This window comes from Macrosteles quadrilineatus, unplaced genomic scaffold (assembly GCF_028750875.1).
Source record: "Macrosteles quadrilineatus isolate MER2022 unplaced genomic scaffold, UCM_ALF_1.0 Scaffold_8__2_contigs__length_117827958, whole genome shotgun sequence".
Classification (NCBI taxonomy): domain Eukaryota; kingdom Metazoa; phylum Arthropoda; class Insecta; order Hemiptera; family Cicadellidae; genus Macrosteles; species Macrosteles quadrilineatus.
Window position 1 is genome coordinate 90,008,295 of NW_026542601.1, and position 24,566 is coordinate 90,032,860.

General features: G+C 34.6%; 1 protein-coding gene across 1 annotated transcript in view; it reads left to right on the forward strand.

Moving 5' to 3' along the window:
* LOC129000549 (pre-mRNA 3' end processing protein WDR33) overlaps positions 1–23,400 on the forward strand; it is a 29,051-nt gene extending 5,651 nt beyond the window's left edge. The window contains exons 5-15 of the mRNA XM_054427511.1: positions 9,651–9,748; positions 12,442–12,568; positions 13,457–13,574; positions 14,040–14,155; positions 14,584–14,795; positions 15,314–15,450; positions 16,097–16,163; positions 17,264–17,392; positions 19,554–19,717; positions 22,312–22,372; positions 22,649–23,400. Of these exons, the coding sequence (XP_054283486.1) occupies positions 9,651–9,748; positions 12,442–12,568; positions 13,457–13,574; positions 14,040–14,155; positions 14,584–14,795; positions 15,314–15,450; positions 16,097–16,163; positions 17,264–17,392; positions 19,554–19,717; positions 22,312–22,372; positions 22,649–23,400 (1,981 nt within the window). The remainder of the gene's footprint in view (positions 1–9,650; positions 9,749–12,441; positions 12,569–13,456; positions 13,575–14,039; positions 14,156–14,583; positions 14,796–15,313; positions 15,451–16,096; positions 16,164–17,263; positions 17,393–19,553; positions 19,718–22,311; positions 22,373–22,648) is intronic.
* Positions 23,401–24,566: the final 1,166 nt, after the last annotated feature.

Consider the following 24,566-nt stretch of genomic DNA (forward strand, 5'->3'; position numbering starts at 1 on the left):
GTATTGTTTTTGCCCTCAACATTTCAATAGTATCACATTTGGGCATTTATGTTTGAAGTTTCATCTTGGTGGGAGGTAACATGCTTCGGTTGTTCTCTCTTGGTATCTATTAAGACTTTTTTTTTTTTTTAGAAAAGCCAAGTTGCTGATTAGGAATTTTGAATAAGAGTTAACCTTGCTTACGAGAGAAAATTTAGAGTCTGCTTGATGGTTGCTCAATAAAAGGCTACAAAACATGAACATCACACTGATATTTCGTCCTAATATAGGACTTGTTCAGAGAGTATATTAAGAACATTTTAAATATCTTGGATCTAGTCTCTGAAGAAATCCTATTTGAGGATGATTATCATTGTTATTGTTATGCTTTGTATCATTTTATTGTAGGCTAATCAGCCTCTGGACTAATTCTCTTAGGTAAGCCAGCTCTATACCTTTCAAAATGCGGTACCGCATTTCCAATGTAGTGATTTTGATTTCAATAATTGTTTTATCGAATTCCGGTTCGAATAGTTGCAAAATGTTTCATCCTAATCTTAAATAAATATTAATTTTCTTGGTTTACATCCAATCTTTTAAGCAATTTCAATAGAATTATTCAAGAAGTTGAAACGTTTTAATTTAAGTAGTCTGAACAAACTGCAGGTGATTTATTGTCTAGCAACTTAGAAAATATTTTATTCTCGTGGTCTAGGCCTACTATTTTTGTATCTTGGAATAAATAAATCATCCTTCTCCTTTCCCTAGTCATACGATCTCGGGTCTTTTTAACAATTTTAACTGCATTTATTATTTTTAAGTTTACACATTTTCACTTAAGTCTCGAACTGAACAACCTACAAACAATTTGAGGGTGCTCGATTGTAGTAGCTGATAAAATTACACTTGTTTTACTCTCGTGGTCTATAGTTTTTGTATAGGAATAAATAAATATCCTTCTACTCTCCCTAGTCATATGATATAGTCTAGTATAGTACACATGTATACATGTCTGAACCTGTCTCCTTCCTCAATAAAGAGATCCTCCCTTCCACGACAGGTTGGTCTCGCTCGCGTAACAATAAAGTCGTAACAAAACCCCAGCGAGACAATTCTTATCTGTGATATTTCTGTGATGTTTTGTCCAGTATTTTAATATATATTTATATATTTAACTTTCTGTCTTGTCAACTTTTCTGGACAATAAAATTGTTTTAAATATGCGTTTGAATATTTTTAAACTGCACACCCCTTATCTAATCACATAAAAAGAGACTTTTACGTAAAATTATTTCTGAGATTAAATTTTGGCTATCAAATTAACTGGGTGTCCAGTACAATTTTGGAAATGTATTCATTTGATTGAAGATAATAAATTAACAAATTTCGCCAATGTTGTGTTTGAAAATAAAAATACTATTTACTTACTAAACGTCCATGTATAGGCCTAATCTTTTAAACAATTAATTATTTTTTACTACTTTGATTTGAAAAGCCAACATAAGTAACATTTGTTACTCTTTACCCAAGTTAAATATGATTCACACATTCTTTGTGTTTTTAGTTAGACTTAATGTCAATTGAAGCATGGATAAATAGACTCCCTTAGTAGATTTCTCATTCTTATCAAACAGTTGAAGCCAATTTTAATGTTAGTTCCGTCCGGTGGACTGTAGAGGTAAGGTTTTGTTTACAATTTGTTTCTTGTTATCTTAGTCATTTCCAATTGAAACCTCGTTTAACCAAATAAAATGATCTAATCATAAAAAATAACTCACTCTCTAGTTATATAACCAAACAACAGTAAAGCACAAATCATGAAATTAACCCCAAAATAATAGAAACAAGCAAATATAATTTTGTCGTCAATAGTGACCAGTGTCCGTACTTGAACTAGACAAGAAAAAAAGCTTTAAAATTTACAATGGGATGAGAAGTCTACTTGTGTTGATTAGTAAGTAACTTGTTTCGGTTTTTACAATTGATAATAGGAACTTTTATTCGTTATGTTTAAAAACTTTGTTTTTTGTTCAAGTTGGAAAACATCCTTTTATGAAAAAATGTTTAATCACCCCGATAATTTTGAATTGCCTGGGTGACTAAATTGTTGTCGTCCCTCTTTTGAACCAAATGCAAAACCATAGTTAAAGTGTTTAATACACAGTATTTACTGGCCACGATTTGTTATTGGACATCACATTAGGCCATAGAAATATTTCATAAACATTAGCAAACAACATTTGGCAATTTTGTTTTGATCCAATATTCTGTTTGATACATTTCATTTTATCAAACCGTTAAATTTGCTATCTCATTTACTGGAGTCAGAGCATCAATTATTAAGTATAATATTTTAAGGATCACGAGGAGGTTTTATTGAAATTAAATCTTTTGCCGTAATACTCATACTAACTAGTAGGTAGGTATTTTAATTCTTTTTGTATCCAACAAAAAGACCTTTGGGACTGAAGTGGGAATGTGGAAAACCAAATCCGTTCAGAAGTGCATCATTAAAATATAAAAATAAAACTTACATTTAGGTACCATTTTCGACAAGAATAATCATGGCTTCTTATAATTTAGAGTTGGAGCAAAAATAATAAGTATAAAATTTTGAAGACCACAAGATGGTTATATTTTATTGAAAGTTTTTAGGAGTTTTTGAAAATTAATGTTGCTGTAATGCTAATTTTGTTCTAACCAAAAAAGACAGTTAGGTCTTTGGATTTTAAATAAGAATATCTTAATGTGGAAAACCAAATCCATTCAGAAGTGTGACATTGAAATAGAAAAATAAAACTTAAATTTTGGTAATGTTTTCCACAAGAAAGACTTGAGGCAAAAATTAATTTCCATATAATTTCTAGTGCCTACCACTGAAGTTGTTGAAAAGTAACTGATGATTTTAGTTTGAAGGCATTCTAATTAATAGATTTTTATTATGCTGTCAAATAAAAATTAGTTAAGTATATTTTATTTCTTAATCCACAAAATTAGAAGCAATTGTGGAAAACTTATCTAGTTTTTTTTTATAAGTTAGTTGTAAACTTAGTCAAAAATAAATTACATGGTACATTATTTATACATTCTCACATTATCCTTGTTTTAATCAATAGTCGTACTTTCCTTTGTATAATTTGTCAGTGAGCATGTTTTGAGAGTAGGCCTGTCTGTAGTGTTCTGTAAGATAGGGGATAATATTACTAAGTTACATTTAACCAGAACAAAATTCGCCAAGACATCATTCATGAATGAATGTGTGACTTTTTTTAATAATCATTATTCTGTCAAAAGAACAGTTGGATTAATTATGGAACTATTATGTTCTGATTGTAGGCTTTTGCTTAGTCGTAGGCTACTATACTTTAAGGTGCTCCAGTAATAAAAAGTCCCATCTCCATCCATGTTTTTCCTTTGCATGAAATACATATTGAACAAATAACTGAGTAAAATACATTTTAAAATATTACTAGAGCTCGCCCTCCCCGTAGTTGAAAACTCAACCAAAAGTATGTATTGTGCAAAATTCTCTATTTCCACCCCACGCTGTAAATAAACATGTGATTGGAATTTCTTCCATTTGTTTTGATTTTCTATTTATATTTTGTTGTTATTTGTTACCCATAAGGCCCATGTTATTTTTTTAAATTTTAAAATCATATTTGGTGCTTATTTTTGAGCTTATTTTTATTTATAAAGGGATTCTGCACATCTTCAGGCAAATATATTTCTAACAGTATGGGTAGATTTTCCCTGTGATGCACAGGAGCTGAGAAAAAATATTTTCAATAAACATGCTTGTCTATTAATAAATAGAATTAGCCCCATGTTAAATCTCCATAAGAAAAGTTGAATTTCCATTTTTGACCCAATTAGCGTAAATATTCTCAAAATACAAATAAAACCTGCACATAGGCTTTAGAACCGATAACCTTTCTTTTGGTGCAACCTGCGTGTAATTCGGTCCAGTAGTATGTTGAGGCTAGCTGTCATAATTTTTTTTTAATATACCGGTAGGTTACAAGATACTTTTATTACAGTGTCTAATCCAATACTTTTCTCAAGAGCTAAAAATCCCAAAGTATTTTTTTTTTTAGTTGGTAGTTGTGTTCTGTATATTCTAAAAATTAATTATTTAACAGCTGTGTAATAAATATTTTGGATTCAACATTTTTTTTATTATTTCCACATAATTGTGTTAAAAGAATAGAAAATTGGTTATTATTACTTTCAGTTTATTGCAGGCCTGGTATTACGTTGCTATAAATTAAGTAACTATCAAAAGGTAAGTAATTTAGTCTAGTTAAATAATATAAACAAATAGGTAACCTGAATAATCGTTATCATGGTCATACAAGTGATAATGTTGCACCAATTAAGGGTAATGCAAGATGATCTCATGATATTTTTCAGAGGAATATTGAGCTGCCTATTCATTTATTATTTCAATTATACAGCCAAATCATACTCACCATTTCTTGTGTATTAAACGGCACTGAAAGTAAATCATCTACTAGTCATTCTACTTTATAAATACAAAGGTGATTGAGGATAAGAAATGGAACTGCTTTGCAGGCAACTGTGAGGAAGTTTTCCACTTCCCTCATCAGCATCACCTCACCGATATTATGTGACAGAGCTCAACTCAACCTACTCCAACATTTAATAATACTAGTTAGCATAAAAACTAAGGCCACAAAACAAAACAAAAATCAACATTGCACTGTTCACTTAAATGTTACCGAATGCTCCTAAATACCACATATAAGTAATAGTAAATTATAAATAACTTCACATACACAAAGTAACTCTCCTTCCCTGTAGATGCACTCCGAGTCTTTCATCAAAATTATCCATTACATTCCCTACAGTTTCCTTTGATTCAGTGGCGGACGTACCTACGGCGCTGCCCCTAGGCCCGTTTTGCCGGCCGCCCCTTTGTTTTTTGCGAAAAAGGAAAGAGTCTCTCTCTCTCAGGCTTTTCCTTTGACAGTTTGCGGAATGCTGCAACACTTAACTTTTTTTGTTTTTCACTCATTATTATTATTTTCTTCATGCATATTTACGAATTTAAAATGACTGAAAAAGTTAAACAATCAAAAGCGGTTCCAAAAAAGGTAGTGTTTTCATATAAATAAAATAAGTAGGGCCTGTTATTAATACATTTTAAATTTTAGATTAAATAAACATAATATATTGTTCTGCAAAAAAAAATTATGACTGCTTTTAACCCTTCCTGGACGGGTGACGGATTTATCGGCTTATGGTTTTTGATATTCCGGACCGGAAGCGGATATATCCGCCTTCTCTTTAGGCAGACTGGCAGGTGCTTGAGCAGTCTCCTCAGGAGTACCCCTCTCCCACATCACCCCCCCTCCAGCGCACCACCCACCTCTCCTACGCTCGCCCCTAAACGTTTCGTGCTCAACACTATGTTGTCTTTATTTATTGTTTACATATTGTTCTTTATTTATTGCCTAACGTTGTCATGTTTATATCTTCAAAGACAAGTTGCGGATATATCTGCTGCTTTTTTACTCATCCGCGGACGGGTAGAGGATATATCCGCATAGTTAAAAACAAGTAAAAAATTATTTTGACAGTATGAAGTGTTCCATTGTGTTTATTTTATGTATACTTGTAAAACAAAACACAAATAAGGAAAATTAATTTTTTTTTCTATCATTTTTTCCCGTTCTATGTCACAATTTCGCACGTCGGGGAAGGGTTAACACGTCCCCTGTATCATTACAAAAAAGTAATAAATAGGCCTATTTTTTATTGCCAATCAGTTATGAGTAGCATACTTTAATCAAGAATTAATAAAATGGACAAAATTTTAAACAATGACTTAACTATTTTCGCATGCAGTTAACAACAAAATTCACTATACTCTAAAATAACTTAGGCTTGAAAGATTTTAAATTTAACAATAAAAACTGCTAACAATAATTTTACTTAATATAACTGCCAAACTAGAAATACAACACAGGCACTGGAAATGACACACTGACAGTACTCGCTACTCGCAGTCCTATGTCTGCCTCTGTACGTCACGACATGAACGTGAGTCATCTTCACCGCTAGGCAACGATCACATAAGACCCATACGGTTTTTTCACGCACAAACGCAGTGGGTTTTTCCACAGTAGCGGGCGCCTATTCGTTTCAATGCTATAGTACTTTAATTTTAAGCTGTATTGTGCGTGGAAAAACACTCGTGTGGCCGCAGCCTAACCACCATGTGCCTGCCGCCGTGCTGCCCGCCACATGCCGCGGCCACGTGCCTTGTGTGCCTTATAGTAAATCCGCCACTGCTTTAATTACCATTCAGATTATTTAGTTTTGAAGCTTGTGTACATAGGTATTTGAGTACTCAAAAGAACAAGCACATGCTGAGATATCAAGCCTGGGAGTGCCCACTAAACGCAAGATTAAATGATGAGGGAACATCCATCTTAAACCACCCTTTGAATCATTGGCTGTGTTTTCCGCAGCCCAGTCCTGTTGAAACAACATAATTATCTTATTATTCCTATCACATAACTCCCACATCTAAAAGTTTCAATACCAAAAAGTCTACATAGGATGTTAGCATTATGTTGTGTTGCCAAATGGCAATGACTTAAGCACCACTTTCCTATAAAAAGGGCAAAAAACTCATTTAAGAATTTTCTAAATAACCCCTGAATGTTGACACCCAGTAGATTTACCACTGGTTACAGACCCTGTTGCCCGAAATTCAGTCACCTTATGAAATATTGAGTCAATCTTGCGCTTCACTAAGATGTCAAAACTGTTGTTAGACAGTTTAACAATATCTTATATTCCTGAAAAAAAAAATTCTGTAGGAAAATTACAGTGCTCTTTTGGCCCTTGCACTATCTCCCGGCTCATGAAATACTATGGTCGTCATTCAGATAATAGATAATAATAATTCAGGTAATAGACCCTACCCCTACCACTAGCATTACATCCTCTTTTTGTGTCCATGCGAGTGTCATTTTAAATGTAGGAATCACAAAACCCGTTTCGGAAAAGTGGTTAAAGCTCTCAAATTTTGAGGCATTTGGAGGTCGAGTAACGTCTGAGACGTTAACCACTAGGCTAGCAACCCTTTTCGTAATTGTAGATAAGGCCAAATTTCAAAATTTCTTTTAGCTTCAGTAAATTAAGAATATAAATTTTTCAGAGTATTGCTCATAAAAGAAGCAATAAGTTATCGTGAAAATCCAGTTTTCAATGTATTGTGCTAGATAGCTGGGCCATCTACAAATACCGGTTTGTACGAGGAGGGTTATCCTCAAATCAAGACCACCAACGAGCTCACACCGCAGCCAAGCAAGCAAGCTCAAATCTTCCTTCAAATTATCCTCTTCTATTCTTGCTGGGTATACGAAGTATGCAACAAACGATTAATTTTGTGGTCACACAAGTGGCCAATAACAATGTGAGGGAAAATGAACGCTCCCATTGATTTTCCCTCACTTAGTTTTTGGCTTCTGTGTATGGTGTCTTCACAGTTTAGAATAGTAGAGGGTGAAGTAAAGAATACAAGGCTGTTGTAAGATTTGAACCAGCTCGCTTGGCCACAACGGGACCTTGTTGGCCGTGATTTATCGAGAGCATGTTGGTGAGTGGGAAGGGGGAGGGGGAGATCAGTGACACAACTACAATTTAAATGTTGCTTCCTCAAGAGCAAGGCATCAACATTCTTGCAGTTTACTTTGAACTTAACTCGTAAATGATTGGTGAAAAAATTACTACTGTATTTATAAATAATAATTGAATAAACTATTGGCTTAAAACCAAATGAATATTATTAAAACCAAAGAGCTTCATAAATAATTAATATAGTTACACTGTTAACCTTCTTAATTGACAAGCTACTATGTTGTTAGTGCTTTAATAGGTGTCTTACAAGACTACATGAAAGCAATTATCACACCTCAAAACTCACTCCAATAACATTAGTATAAACATTTTGTTAGAAATCAATATCCTGTATGAAGTACCAACAAAATGTTGTATATTCACCGCAGAAGCCACTTGACAAGCATATTTTAATGAATTAGTATGTTTTACACCAAGGTAAAAATGTCAGTTTTTTCATCCATACACATTGAAGAGTGTTCAAACTCCTTTTAAGCATTTTTAACCGAATAAGCAAAATGTAACAGTACATTGAGTAAAAATATTTGATGTCATGGCTGCGAAGCCATGTTTTGTAACAGTCACCATTATTATATGTAGTTAAAACCAATGGTTCTGGAATAGGTGCGTGTTCAACTAAATTAGTCAGTAATAAAAGACGGTAAAGATAAAATTTCATGAGCTTTAAATAGCTATTTAGTTTGGGTAAAACAATTTGCTCCAACAGCCACGTGGTGTGGACAAAGTCTTATGGGCCCTGATCTTTGGCCATGTTAACTATACATCATTAGCCGTATACAAAAATTATCACCAATAATAATAATTACAACTAGTTCCCATGATAAAGAAAAACTAAAAAAATTATTTTTGTGGTATCATGAGATTTTGTTTGAGGTTACATGTACATACTTGGTATAGTCTTCTGTTTTGGCTATTCCTGGGTTTCAGTCTCTCTAACATTTACTTTCCCTTTACAATATGTCAACTCACTTCTTGCTTCTCCACATTCCCCTTTTTTTTTTTTTTTTCTCGTATCTACGCCAGTGGCATTTTTGTAATGAAGTATCAAGTCAAACACTTTTAAGGGAAAGCGGTCCAAACCCATTAAAGTTTTGTATGGGTCCTTCACCTCACTTATCACCCCTTTTCTAGGTCTTCCTCTCTTTGGCCTTCTTTCCATTTACTCCACTTTCCTTAAAATATATCTTTTCACATGTCCAAATCATCCTACTATTCCTCTTCAGCTGCCCTAAAAACTCTCCTGATCTCTTCATTCCGAACCATCCGACATTCGTCTCTTTTTTACTATATCCTTAGTTTTTTGCTTTGTGTTCCTATTTACTATTCCTATTTACATATTACAATTATTTAGATGCTTTGGAATGAAATACTTTGTGACTGAGATAAAATTTTCGGACTTTCAAATTAATATGCTTTAATTTACCTGACTGTTCGTCATCCAACTGATGTCTAAATGGCGACCGTTTTCAAGATAAAAATTTTACCAGGCTACAATTCAAAAGTCAGATTACTCATGTTAAGATTTTCGGTAAATACACAAAGGGTCACAATATACATAAAAGACAAAAGATCGGAAGGATGTTATAAACTACGAAAGGCCAAGACCACGCATCTCCGCCTCATCGTAGTGGCCAATTGTATATAATGTTCTTCCATTCTTTCGTGTTTTATGTTTGTGATAGCTTGTTTACCAAAGATCTCTTTTCAAGTATGTGACATTTGAAAATTGTAGTCTGATTATCTTTAAACCAGTCCCCATTTAAATGACGTTCCATAACCGACAGACAAGTAAATTAAACCATATTATTCAGCAAGTCATCCTGGGCCGCTTCTTACCTCTACAAATTAATGTACAGCAGCAATAGTTCTATGGTGGCACTGGTTGGCAGATCATTAAAGTTTGTTGCAAAGCATATTGGCTTCAATAATATGGGCACAATGACATCATATAAGTTTTTGTTTAATATTTTGTATGTAAACAACACATTGATGTTCAGTTTCAGCCCAAATGACAGCAAGTTTGCGACGTGCTCTGATGATGGAACTATCAGGATATGGGACTTCCAGCGATGTGCCGAGGAAAGAATACTAAGAGGCAAGTTATTAATTAACGATTGGTTGCATAACATCATTAACCAGATTACTTTGCAGTGGAAATTTGATGGTAAAAAAGTGATTTTTTGAATATGAAGGCCACAGGTTTATTTATAAGAAAGGTTTGAAGCTCTGTTTGATGGCTTTGACCAATAATTGAGAATGGAGCTCACTTTCTGCATTTGTCAGGCTTGTAATTAATGATTCTGAATAAAGCCTGATGATTTAGTTCTGAACATCATTCATTAAAATCTCATCTTAGCCTTGAACTACGCACCCTGTTGTGTCTTGTCGTAATATATCTGTCTCCATCTATCAAGGGTACACACTTAACCTCTTTCCTTCTGGTTATCTCGGGGTTTGGGGGCCAACTATGCCTATCCATCTTCTCCTATCCCTGAGCATGTCCCACCTCCACATCTCAATGGTGGATTCCGCTTTTTCCCCCTACTCTAGTTGTAATATCCCACCCAATGGTTTCATTACCTTACATAAACTACACCACCAACCTTAGTGGCTCCTCTTCCACCATCAATTTACCAAGTGTATTTATTTTAGTGCTTCGTATTCTGGAGGTTTTTGCTATATAGTTTGAGTTGCAGCATTGGTGCCTTAAAAATATACTGATAAGCGCTTCAAGATTTGGGACTCCCTAGCTCAAAAATTAATTCAGAAGAATATGTCAAAGTTTACTGTACACAACATGTTGCTATGGAAAGCATTTATTTACAGTCAAACAATTTAAGTGGAGCGGCAGACGAAGAGTATCTAATATCTGTTGATTTGGCTGAGGTTGTTTTATTGTTTTTGCTCCTTCTACAAATACACATAAACTTTTTTGATCATTTCGGTGAATTTTTTATGGTGTTAACCCATATTGTTACCGCGAATTAAAATAATTGTGGAGTAAACTATTTAAAATTGGTATTAAGTATGAAGATTGATTTAAATTACAAATTTTACATTTGAGATGTATCAAAAATTTGCTTTTCATAAAACTTTTTAATCACTACTTAGACAGTATGTGCCTGCCAACAAGGTTGATGGCTTGATTCCTGTAATTGATCCTGGACTCAGCAGCCACTTTGTCATTGGGCTATTACAGTAGAGTTGTGGTTACTCGACCTAAACCAGCCACAGAAGGGTCAGATAACATAAAGTTTCTCTGTGGTCAACTCTATTCAAGGTTTTAAGCTATTCTTATACCAAACCATCGGCTTTCTAATGTTTATAAACCAATATATAGCAAGTAATTTACAAAAATAAAAAAAATCACCACTATTGTATGTACAGTAAAATATAAGATAAAACAATACTGGTACAACTCAGCAACAGGTCTCCATTAGCACTGTGACGAACACTTTTGTTGAAGCAGAGAGAGTGAGTTGATGTGGAGTTGACCAACTGTGAGTAAACAATCAGGAAGTACAGTGAAGTGAGAATTTTAAAACAGATGACCGGGTAACCCAGACAAGTTATGTTTTCTAATGACAGCTCAATACTAGATACTGTAGTAACATAGCAAGAACCTTTTTGGATCTTACAAAGTCTTGCAAAATACCTCTAAAAATTGTCAGGGGTCTTTTCAAACCCTATTGAGTGTAAAATAAAATTCGTTCATTCTATTGGAAAACCCAAGTTAATCCAAGTATGAGTGAACAAATCCAACATGTTGAATAAACTCTCCAGCAACCTTTAAAACACTGGATCTTACCTCTGTCATTGACTATTGGATACTGAAGTAGACATCCCATCTTTAAGACAGCTGGCGCCAATTTCTTATTAAAAAAGAATTTAGTTGTATGAGCAAGTCACAGAATGTGCTAGTTTTGAAAGTTCAATTCTCTACCTTATTGTTTGTTGCCGACCAAGTTGATGGGTCATAACAGTTGCTTTGCTATAGCTCACAACTAGTCATTCCATTAGTTTAACTTGGTAAACAAGTTTGTGTATCCGACAGAAATTAGTAATTTAGATCAGCACAATCTGTCAGTGGCGCACATCAACTACACAATTTTGATTTTAAAAACTGGCGACAACTTTAATATGGGGATGGAATGTCTAGTTGTATACTTAATAGTCAAAGTTTCTGTCTACCAATTTGCCAATACATGTACCAATTGATTTGATTTCTATTGACTTAAGAACCATAACGGATCCAGAGGTATAGGGGCTAAAGCCCCTCCCTTGGACCCTGGAAAAATAAATTCATTTTGTCCTCTAAATGTATTGGAGTTTTTTCGTCACAGTTCTAGACGTTAAAAATGGCTTTAGAAAGCCACCAAATTGCTTTTAAAATACCAAATTTGCTTCTTGGGGGTGTGACTTGTGAGGCCGCCACTACGATCGCTCGCGCAGCGGCGACGCTACTCTCTCTCTCTCTCTCTCTCCAAGCTGATTCTTTGTCTCATTCTCTCTCTCTCACTCAGTCAGCTCACTTGGCCACGCGCTCGCAATAGTCTACCGCTACGTGAACTATCCGAAATTCAAATATTTCCAGACTGAATTTTTTATAAAGGCGCTTCTTAAAGGGTTTGTATTCATTTCCCCAATAGACCCAAGACAAGGTCCTAGAACCGCCACTGCTAGAGAATGGTGTGAAGACTTTATTTCATCATAGGCTTTGGTCTGATACGTTCTTGCAAAAAGAATAGGTTGTATTATGTACGCATATTAGAATGAACATGTTTGTAGGTCACGGAGCAGATGTCAAGTGTGTCCACTGGCATCCTCAGAAGGGACTGATTGTTTCTGGCAGCAAAGACAACCAACAACCTGTCAAACTGTGGGACCCCAAGACCGGGCAATCATTGGCTACGTTGTGAGTTCTGAAAAAGTGTACAACTACTACATGCTTTTGGTTGACCATTGTTGTTTAGTGTGAGGTTAACCTGCTTGTGGCAAAACTATTAAGGAAGGTCCAACATTTTTAAAAGGCTAATAACATTAAGCGTGTTTACCTACTTATGTTTAAAGTTTTTGTCCTATCAAGGTCAAGCAGTCTAGTGTCCACAGAAATTTTAATAGGATTTGATTTACATTGGGATACTGATTGAGTTTGGTATTTCTTATGTAGCTGAAATTTGGAACTTTTTTAACATTACAAAACTACCATAGCCCTTATTGCTTTTACGGTAGAAATCCTCATTTTAAGCTACATCAGATTCGATCCTAAACCAGATTGACCAAGTGACATCAAAAAAAGCAATTTAACTCCATTTAACCTTGTGTAATTTGTTTATTTCTTTTAAAAGAGGTTAAAATCTTATTTTAGCTTATTTTTTAAATAACCCATGTAATTCAAGTCTTAAGATACTACCAAGGTAATTTAAGCTTGTCTAAACGCTAGACAACTCAACCAGAGCAGTAGTGTTTTTAGTTTAACATAAAATAAATTTGGATGGTTTGTAAATTGATTTTGTATGCTACGTCAGAAACTGGCTTGTGAGATGTGCTATAGTCTTTCCATTGTGTGCCATAAGAAATACATTTTATTTTTGAGTTCCAACAAGGGATCAGAAAAGCTAAGGCAAAAACAAAGGTTCTACTGTATCTCTATAGCCTTTAATCAAATCATAGTTGTGCAACATAATCTCCATTCATGGGAATTTCATGTCACTCCTGTGTCTTGAAAACTGGTTTGAAATTAAAATTAACAGTTTCTGTTGAAGAAGTTTATGTCTAAGTGAAATGTTTTCTCATCTCACAGACACGCACACAAGTCCACTGTGATGGACGTCAAGTGGAACAACAATGGTAACTGGCTAATCACTGCGTCTCGGGACCACCTGCTCAAGTTGTTTGATGTGCGCAACCTGTCCATGGAGGTACGATTTTAGTTATATTACACAGGTTTCACCATAGATTAAAATACTACATGCCAGCTGCAGACAGTTTTAATTTTAGTTCAGTCAGGCCCATGCAAAGGTGTGTCATTTATTCTTCCTTCCTTTTTATTCAACCAATTTTAAAACACATTTGAACTGAATTTAACAATTTATTTGTAAAATTTTGTGGGTAACTAAAGAATAAATCATGGATTGTAAAATCCATCCTAAATAGAGGGAATCATTTAGTCGACATTAGCACACTAAATCACCACATTGTGTGTCCCAGTTGTGTTCTTATCATGGTTAGTATTGGTAATGGTCATAGAGAGAAATGTGTTAACTCTTATGGACTGCCTTTAATAAAGGAAAGTATTCCCCAACCAATTCCTAATGTACCTACCTGATTTCCTTTATTATTTCCAGAATACTTTGTAACTTGACCAATGAATTTTTTATGTTCAGGTGCAGACATTCAGAGGTCACAAAAAGGAGAGCAGTTCTGTAGCGTGGCATCCCTACCATGAGGGACTGTTTTGTAGTGGAGGCTCTGATGGAGCTATACTATTCTGGCATGTCGGGTCTGTATTTGTATTTTATATTGTGTGTTTTGTTTTGAATGCAAGTATAGTAGGGGTTAGGGCCCTCTTAACCAACCTTGCATTAATCGATAATCAGATTATCCGTCCTCGCTCGTAAAATATTACTGTTTTTTTTACCGACTGTGTTTTGAGAGCAGTTTGGTTTAGCAGCCGCTTATCTCGACATTTCTGCTCCTACGCTCAGCAGTGGCAACAATAAACTAAACTCTTTATTTTGGCGTAAACGTAGACATGTTGCTGAATAGATGAGAATGGCATGATCTTGTATTTATTGTTGCAATAATGGCAATTTTACTTTTTTGGCATTTTTATTGTCATTTGCAATGGTAATCTAGACTTCATTGTATAAGGGAGTAAAAATTAAAAGCCAATCCTGTATATGTGGTAACTTTAATATTGCTGTGTAGGGCTGACAAGGAGGTAGGTGCCATAGAACAGGCTCACGACAGCATTGTGTGGACACTGGCCTGGCACCCGCTGGGCCACATACTTTGTAGTGGCAGCAACGATCACTCCAGCAAGTTCTGGACCCGCAACAGGCCCGGGGACGCAATGAGAGACAAGTACAACCTCAACACTTTACCTGCCAACATGAGTGGGCTGGACGACGGCGAACTGGGTGAGGGAGCTGACTTAACTGACACTTTTCAGTCTAAATTGGTTAAAAACTACATCCGTATCAATTGGGACCGTACCACATTCGGATAGTAAAAAAACTAAGATAGTTGGGGGTTTTACCAAAATTTGGTGTACTGATATTTGATACACTTTGTGGAAGACGATGATGACATTTTTGTGACCGCAGGATACATTGATGTGTGTTTCCGTGACTGCAGATGATGATGATGTCTACAAGGACAGGTGATATTCAAGATTTTTCGCGATTACAGAAGACGGTGTCCAGCCGACCTGGTAACAGGGAAAACGGGGAATTGTACGTGAATTTTGATGACCTAGTTTGACTCTTTTTTTAATGGTATTCCCTTTATCCACTAAATCGGCTATTTTCAGACTTGACTCAGTAATCGTTTTGAATTAGCAAGCGTCAAGTCCAAATGTTAATTATAACTTGAAATACGTTATTAAAACACCTGATGTTATAACTGTTTAGTATCATGGCCATGGTTATGTTGACAGATGACCTGAGTGTAATCCCAGGCATGGGTCCGGAAGACAAAGTAGAATTGTTGAGCACTGCTGTAGATCAGGAAGGCAAGATACCCGGACTGGACATTGACTCCACCGACGAGAAGTCTAAGGTCATCCTTAAAAAGGTACTCATACAACAATCAATAATATCATTACTTAGGTGTGAATAAATTTGGATGTGAAGTGAATACATTTGGGTGTATTGCTAGCCTAGTCAGGCTAGGCTCCGGTGTAAAAGGGATAGATTCATCCCTCGATATATTTAAAATCAAAAAAGTTCGAGGGTTTGGACTGCTCCCTTTCTAAAGCAATTGTATTAAATTAAAATTGGCACTAGTGTAGAAACTAAAAAAACTCAACAATTTTTTTATATCTGTAACTGATTTAAAAAAAATCCTCTTATATGTTAGTGAAGAAGATAAACCTATTCATACAGAATAGTAGATTTTATTTAAGGCAGGTCCGCACATGCTTAATTTGCCAAGTGCTGAATATTTTACAAGTGCAAACTTCTTGAGTTAATATTTGCTGATATCCAAGATCACACATTTGTCATTTTCCGAGCAATCTGTTTTATGAGAATGTAAAATATTTGTACAATGTGATTTCAACGCAGAGAGAGAAACGGCAATTGTTGGCAATTGCTAAATTACAAGTAGACAAACACCCTTTCATGCTTTTGTGTTTAGGCAAGTACAGACCTGCCTTTAGGAATTTTACCAAACCAATGCTCGAAGAACAAATATCTTAAATAATGTTGTCTTGTTTCAGGTTCCATATTCTAAGCCGATTCCCAAGAACTTCCAAGCTCACTGGACCAATGCTACAGTTGGAGATGGTGTGGTGACATTTTTTGTAGTTTTCTAAAGGATTACTAAAATAAGACCCATAAAAGTGATCAATTTGTTAAGAGAAGTCGCCACTTTGGGCCATACATAGTAGTAACTACTGTTTCTTGCACTTGAGGATTTCAATTTACGAGAAACTCTTATGAATCCAGTTCAATCCTTAGCAAAAACTAGTTTTTTTAAGTTCTTGTTTTTAAAATTTTTATGGATCCTAAAATTTGGTTTTTACAGTTTTAACGGTTATTCAGCTCAATAATACTGTGATTTTAATGTTTACTAGCTGCTATGTCCATGCATTGCAAGGGGAAGAAAACTCATAAAAGAATAATGCTGTTCTATGAATCTACTGTATGATATAGTTGCACATTCTTTATTATTGAAACAAAACATTATTTTACCACTTAGTGTGGTAATTTTTTTTTTTTTCATTAGGTCTAGTCCTTTTGCTCATATTTTTTCCTTCTGTTCCAATTCTTATTCCCACATATGAGATCTCCTTATAACTATCACTGACTGCCTTCTTAAGGTCAAATTTTCTCCCCCTCAAAACACTTGTGTATTGCAATATTTTGTCAACTGTTTTATATAGTTTTTTTTTGTTACTTTAAATTACAAGATTTTACAACTCCTGTTATAAAACTCAGTATAGCTACTGATGTTTATTCAATTAGACAAACTGTTTGTGGAATCGATTTATCGTGTTACTCATTGGCTCCTATTGTTTTGTTTGTTTCATTTTAATCACCATCCTCTTATTATTGGTTTAGATTCTCCTTGTATTTGTCAATTTTATCTATATCCCTTTTGTTTCTTTGGATTATTCTATAATTTTGAGTATTAGGTTTACCACCCACCCTTAGTTTGATTTTCCATGTATGGTTTCTTTTCTCTCCTGATTTCTCTTTCCTGCTGATGTTAATAACTATCCATGTACCTTTCCCAAAAATGTGAATTCATAGTTTCATGTTCAAATGTCTTATTCTCGTTTTGTTTTATTTATCCAATTCGCTCCCAATATTCTCCTTTTCCCTATCTGTCTTCCTAACAGCAATAATTCAATGCCTTGGACTGAGTACAAAGGTTTTCACAGATGACAAAGACGGATTCGACCCTATTGAATTGATTAATCAGCTGATAGTCAACCAGCCTGGAGTAATTCCTCTTGCTGATATTGAGCCAGAAAAGTTGATTATTTATGGACAGGAAATTCCATTGAAACGTAAGTACTTCCTGAGCGATTTTCAGTGTCATTGGAAGTCTTATGTCTGCATGTTGGTGGTAGTCGTCTTACCTTTTTCTTCCACTTTGCTAGGTGCACGGTATGTGTTATATTATTCACCACACAAACAAAATTAATAGTTAGGTGATATTTTGTTCCTCTCTGGCTTAATTAATTATCCTTTAGAGTTTAGATTGGAAAAATTGTTGTTGGGAAGTAGAATTACTTGAATAACCTTCAAACCCCTCCTCCCCAGTTTCCAAGGAGTAATTTGGAGTTTGGGAATAAACCAAAGGACTCTAAGAGAAACTTTAATTATGAGGATAAGGATACAAGGGGATACGTTTTTGGCATGTAATGTTCAACAGACTTCCGTTTAGTTTATCATCCACCTGGGTGCAAGAGAGTCAGGCCCTGACTTTTGAAGAATACAAATACTGTAGGCCTGCATATGCGATATTTTGTGCTTGAATCAGTAAACAGTATAAAAGTACTATCACAATGTCTATGCAGCTAATCTGGTGAAGGATTGCTTTTTTGTCAATAATTGAATACAACAGGAGCTTCTAGTAGAATGAAGAGGAAATGAGGAGGTAGAGAATGGGAGAATATACTGCGAAGAAGAGAGGAGACAGTACCAATCTTACGGAAAATTCCCTTTTGAATCAAGAAGAGGCAATGGTAGACTTGTGGCTTTGACAAAGATAGGAGGATGATGGGAAGGGGTAGGGTAGGTTTAAGCTTAAGCAGGTTCTGTCCCAGAGAATGAGTACCTTAACAAAAATACGGTTCACAGTGTAAACAAGGTTTTGAACCTTACTACACACGGGGAATTTCTCTGAAACGTAAGTACAAGACTTCATGGTTATTGAAGCTTCATGTCTGCATGTTGGTGGTAGTTGTTGTCTTGTTTCTTCTACAATCTTTGCCAGATGCACGCTAGCTATATGTTTAATTTTTACCCCACAAACTAATAGTAAACATCGTTTAATAGTTGGTTTATGATTGGTTTTGCATGTCCTCGTTAACCTTAATGTTGAATACTTGACTGAATTGTAAATCTTTTGTCGTAATTATAATTTTTAAGTTTTTAAATATATATTTAATAAACCTAGCTTTAATGCTGACCATGTCTTTTGCATTTTGACTAATCAAGGTGAAAACGTACATTGTCAGACAATCCTTAACATGTACTGTAGCGTCAAATTTTACTTGCTACATATGTTTCGGCAATTCTTTAACCCCACTATTGTCAGGGTTACAAAAGGATCCACTTCTGCAGGTATCGTCAGAATACATAACAAACATTTAACACAAAACAATTACAGAAAGGCACTACAGTACATGTTAAGGATTGTCTGACAAGGTACGTTTTTACCATTATCAGTCATTAATACCCCCGCCGCAGCAAACCTGAAGACTAAGCGAATTTCCTACATGTATATTTCCTAACGCTTCAATATACTAAATGATTTGTTTTTTTAAGCTCTACAAAATGGGTTGGAAAGAAATTGTGAAATTTTGTGTTTTTGGGATCAAAAATGGGAAAAACCTATTTTTACCCCATAAAACCCCCCATAAACCCCCGTTTCCATAGTCCGATCATGCTGGTTTGTGAACTCGTTCGAATAAATGTAGGTTTACATGTTTATACCAAATTTCATCAAAATTGGATATTTATATATATATATATATATGTACCGGTATATGAATTTGAACGGATAGTGTTTTTGGCCTCTAAGGACCTCAAAACAAAAAAGTAAATCAGTCCCGGGTTCAGGTTTTACCATGAGTACTATGGTAATAGCTAATTCCCTATATGGGAAATTCGCTAAAAGCAATCCTGGGGCTATCAAAATGAATTATATTGCATTTTGGTGTTAACGACTAGACTATAAATGATTCTTATTCTGATATTTTTTTAAATATGACTCATTTCTCATTGAGCCAAAAACATTATTTTAAGAGGAAACAGCCTGAAGCTTTTTTAAAAGGTCACCAATTAAGTAGTTGTTGCAACCAACACAGCTGTTTAAAAAAATATGTTTCAAATAACTATCCTCTGCATTCTAAGATATTAGCAATAGCTGTTTGACTTTAATGTTTTTGCAGACCATTAAAATCTTATTAATATTTTATGAAAATCATGTATGTTTTCTAGCGGATGAGGATCTGACAAACGCTATCAAGAAGGGATCCGAGGCATTGGCTAGATACATCAACTCTGGGGCTGTGGAGGAACTCAACGAGGTCCGACCTTACATTGACCTCGACGACGAGGTGCCTAAAACTGAGGTGGACCCTGAGGATCAGGACTCCAACATGGTACAACTGAAAATCTTTTTAGAAATGTACTTTTAAAGATCATGTTAGATTTTTTTTTCTATCCCATGCATTAGTATTTAGTATACAGAGCCCAAAAACACTTCTGTGACTCAAATTGAGTCTGAAACCTTTAATAGTTATTTTATCAACTGTATTGATGAAATTAAAAAGGAAATTGGGAATAGCCCTAATATAAATAGTCAATCAAGCTCTAAGTTTCTAAACAGAAGAAAAATTGACAGTCTCATCACCTTCTCTTGGCAGAAAATCACACCTAGAGATGTCTTAAATGCAGCTAAAAAGATGAATAGATCAGATAGTCGTGACATTTATAATTTATCAAACAATTTATTGAAAAACATAGTACATAGTTTGGCAGAGCCTCTTGCCTACTGTATAAACTGCCTGTTAAATAAAGGGATTTTTCCAAATATTCTTAAAATTTCTAGAGTCCGTCCCATCTACAAAAGAGGTCCAAAAGACCAACCAAACAGTTATCGACCAGTATCGGTCATACCTGTTATTGGAAAACTAATAGAAATATTAATTTATGATCAAATTTATACTTTTCTAGAAAACAACAATATATTGAGTAACCATCAGTTTGGTTTTAGAAGGAATAAATCCACGGTTGATGCTCTAGATAGCTTAATAAGAAAAATAATATCGGCATTTGAAAATAAAGATTTAGCTCAGGTCACATTATGCGACCTTAGCAAAGCATTTGATTGCGTGGATCAAGATAAATTAAATACAAAATTAAATTATTATGGATTCCGAGGGGTAACACTAGATTTCTTCAAATCATATCTTAGTAATCGGAAGCAAACTGTGCTGGTTAATGGACAATGGTCTAATGAGGTTACAGTAAGATGGGGCGTTCCACAGGGTTCAGTCCTAGGGCCTCTCCTTTTTCTAATTTATGTAAATGACTTACCATTTGCGGTAGATTCTAATATTACACTTTATGCAGATGATACAACCTTCTTTAATTCTAATAACAATATTAATGATCTAAATAAATTAGTCACAAAAACAATGTCTCAGGCTTCTGATTGGTTTCAATGCAATGGACTTCTGCTCAATACAGATAAAACACAAAATTTGCTTTTTAGTTTAAAAAACAACCCAAATAATTTTAATCTTGATTTAGTCACAAATGCTAAATTTCTAGGTATTTATTTAGACAATCATTTAACTTGGAGCTCACATATAGATTACATTAGTACGAGACTATCAAGAGTAATATATCTTATGAGACGCCTTATAAACATTATTCCTAAAAATTACATCAGAAGTGCGTACTTTTCCTTTTTTGAATCTATCATTCGATACGGTTTAATACTGTGGGGAAACTGCTCAGGAATTCAGGACATTTTACTGCTCCAAAAGAAGGTGATTAGAATTATGGCTGGAGTACATTTTAGGGAACATTGCAAACCACTTTTTAGGCAGCTTCAGATTTTAACCGTCATAGACTTATATATTTTTGAAATTGCAGTTTATATATTAAAAAACTCTCATCTATTAAAATTCAAAGACAAAATTCATAATTATAATACCCGAAACAAAACTAAAGCAGTGATTCAATATTGTCGCTTAACTAAATCGTTGGATAGCCATGTGGTGATATCTTTAAAAATTTACAATATCTTTGAGCCTATGATTAGAAAATATTCAATAAATCAATTTAAAAACAAACTCTATAATTGGTTACTAGATAACCCATTTTATACATTAGATGACTTTTTAAAAATTGGTGAAATCAAATTTTAACATAATGTAATCTTTGCACTTATTTTATTTTATTATTATTATTATTTATGTTATTACTATTATCTTCTAATATTATTATATTGTATTTTACATGAGATTTTTAGAGGTATTTAAAATTTAGTTTCTTAAATGATTTACACAAATTTGTCTAACTTCTTTGATTGCTTGACAAAAAAAAAAAAAACTTGAAAAAAACTTTTGTTTGTATTTAATTACTGTTGTTGGAATTTAACTATTCCTAATTAATATTATTTCATTATTTTTTTTTTTCCTACATTTTAAGAAATTTACTAAGCTCTCAAATGTTTTTATGTTTTATTAATAGATAGCGTAAAAGGAAAAAAGTTAAGTTAATTTATCATTTTAATTTTTACATCCTCTAGATACTTAGATGTGTAGTATGTATGTATATGACGTAGGCCTATTCATAGGCTGATGTGTTGACTTTGTCAATGATTTGTAAAAATCCGAAAGACAAATAAATGATATGATTTGATTTGATTTGATTTGATATAAGCATTATTTCACTGCAACGTGATTGAAGTTGTTCACTTTTTTACAGATCAACTAAGACAATGATTAAATTCTGATAGGAATCTTTATTTTTGAGCTTTTGATATTGAATAGTCTTTGGAAGAATTCTAGGATCATTGAGAACTTTGTAATCTTCCTCCCAGAGTTCTTAATTTTTATTTACAATATTAATGTGACATGTGTGGAGAAGCATGAATCCATGCAGTTCTGATATCAGCAAAATCTTCCTTCATTCACAACTAAATATTTGACTAAGCCTATAAATTATATTTCACTGGTTACAGGCAGACAAGGATGACGACGACAGCCAAAATGATGACTCTCAGAATTCTCATGGTAACCTAGGTAAGTGTTTTACTAATTTAGCAATCTTGCTGTTGAATCATAATTAAACTCAAGCAAGACTATTTGATAGAAATTAGAAACTTTTTTTGACTTTGTACCCCATGGTTTGAAACAAATAAAAGAGCTTTGTTATCTCCAGGTAAAAAAGATATTTTTAATGTTTAAAAAATCTTTGTTGGGAGATAAATAATCTATACCCAACTGGAGTGAAAGCAACCATGTAATTAAGCAACATTTCGTATTTTAATATAGCCTTTTTAAGTACATTCCTTGCAGGTAACCAAGACCAAGACATGAGGCAGCTGGTGATGCAGCCTCCGCCCAACTTCATGGGGATGGAGAACCAGAGGATGCCCCCGCCACCTCCATCTGGCCCCCCAGATATGTTCCGTCACCCGGGGCCAGACAACTTCCGGCCCAACTTCCCCCCAGACATGGGAGGACACATGCAGAACCAGTTCATGCGACCACCAGGACCACCTAGGGACTTCAGCCGGCCTCCACAAGACATGTTCAGGGGTCCAAGCGATGGACAGTTCAACGACGGGGGCAGAAACCGCAATGATAATTTCCATATGGACTTTAACATGCAAAATCCACCTCCTCAGTTTCGTGGGAGAAACCAGGGGTTCGGGAACGACCAAGAGGACTCTAGGAGGAATTTCAACCAGGAGGATGAGGATATGAGGGGGTACGGAAATGGAGGGTACGAAGGAAACGGTGGATACGAAGAGGAAGAGGAAGGGGAGTGGGCTCCTGAAGAACAATACAACAACAGGAGCTACGAGTGGAATGAGGAGGGGATGGAGGAAGGGGAAGAAGGGGAAGAGGAGTACCGGGGGGGAGAGAGGAGGCAGTACCAACCTTACCAGAAGAAATTCCCTCGTGGACCTCGAGGAGGGAACAGAGGTAGTCCGCGAGGTAGGGGTGGCTTTGACAGAGGGCGGAGGATGAGGGGAAGGGGCAGGGGAGGGGGAGGCTCAAGCTCAAGAGGGTTCCGTCCCAGAGGACGAGGGCCTCGGAGATAATAACGTAGGAAAAGTGTGAATGGTAATAACGGTTGATACTATAAACTGTGGTTTTAAAGTGTTCCATACACCTTTTGTAAATATTTTCTCCGCTAGTATTAAGCCTGCATTCCTTTTGTGGTATTTTGTTGTGATTTTTTTCTTAATTAGATTATCTAAAGTGATTACCATTGCAAGTATCAGTTTTTTTATCATGGCTACTTTTTATGGCAGTATAATCATGGGGATTCAAAGAAATGAAGTGGTTGAGAATGCATTATTTTTGTTTTGAATTATTTTAATTCTCAGCCTAAATGGCAATTCCTAAATCATTGTTTGTTGATCCTTAATCATTGTTGATTGATCATAAGTTTTGTAGACCGAACCTGAAAGATCAAAAGGTCTCAAATGTGTTTAATATTTATTTGGCAAAGATGTAGGTTTATACAAATACATCCTCAAATGTTTATGAAATTTGAAATTTTAAACGTAAAAATCTAAATATTATTGGTGCTAATGTTCAGGATTAATTTTGTGCTAATTTAACTTTTTTATCGCCCAGTTGATTACTATTTTTGTTATAACGTACTAAAAAATAATTAAATGTGCAAAACATTAATAGAATTTTTTAGCTGTTAACGTTCTGTTTTAAAAGGTTAATTTTCCGTCAAATTAAAATATCATCAATATTTCACTTTACAACATCTTTATTTGTTGATGATTATTGATACCATTGATGTTTAAGCATACTTTGACACTATTTTTAATTTCAAAATAACATGTAAAACCTTGGACCAACCACAAAAAAGCAAAGCATTTTAACCCTTTATGAAAGTGTTAAGAATGTACATTGTCTTCCCATTTTGTGATGAAGAAATTATAAAAAGCTCATGTGTCTGTCAATGGATTAGGATAATTCTTTAATTGTATCCCCATTCTGTACCTTTAAAATAGTTTTTTTTTCGCAAATTATTATAATGCAATTTATTATGTCAATCTATTACTGATTCTTAATATTGATTTAATTCTGTGGTATGGAGAATCAATCCATCCCCAATGTTTTGTATTTTGAAATGGTCTATTAATTAATAAACATTGCTAATTTTTCAGTAAGCTAGAATTACTGCAAGTTAGTCTAATTTTTAATAAAATATTCCTGAGGTTGCAAGGGAAGTTCAAATACCTAT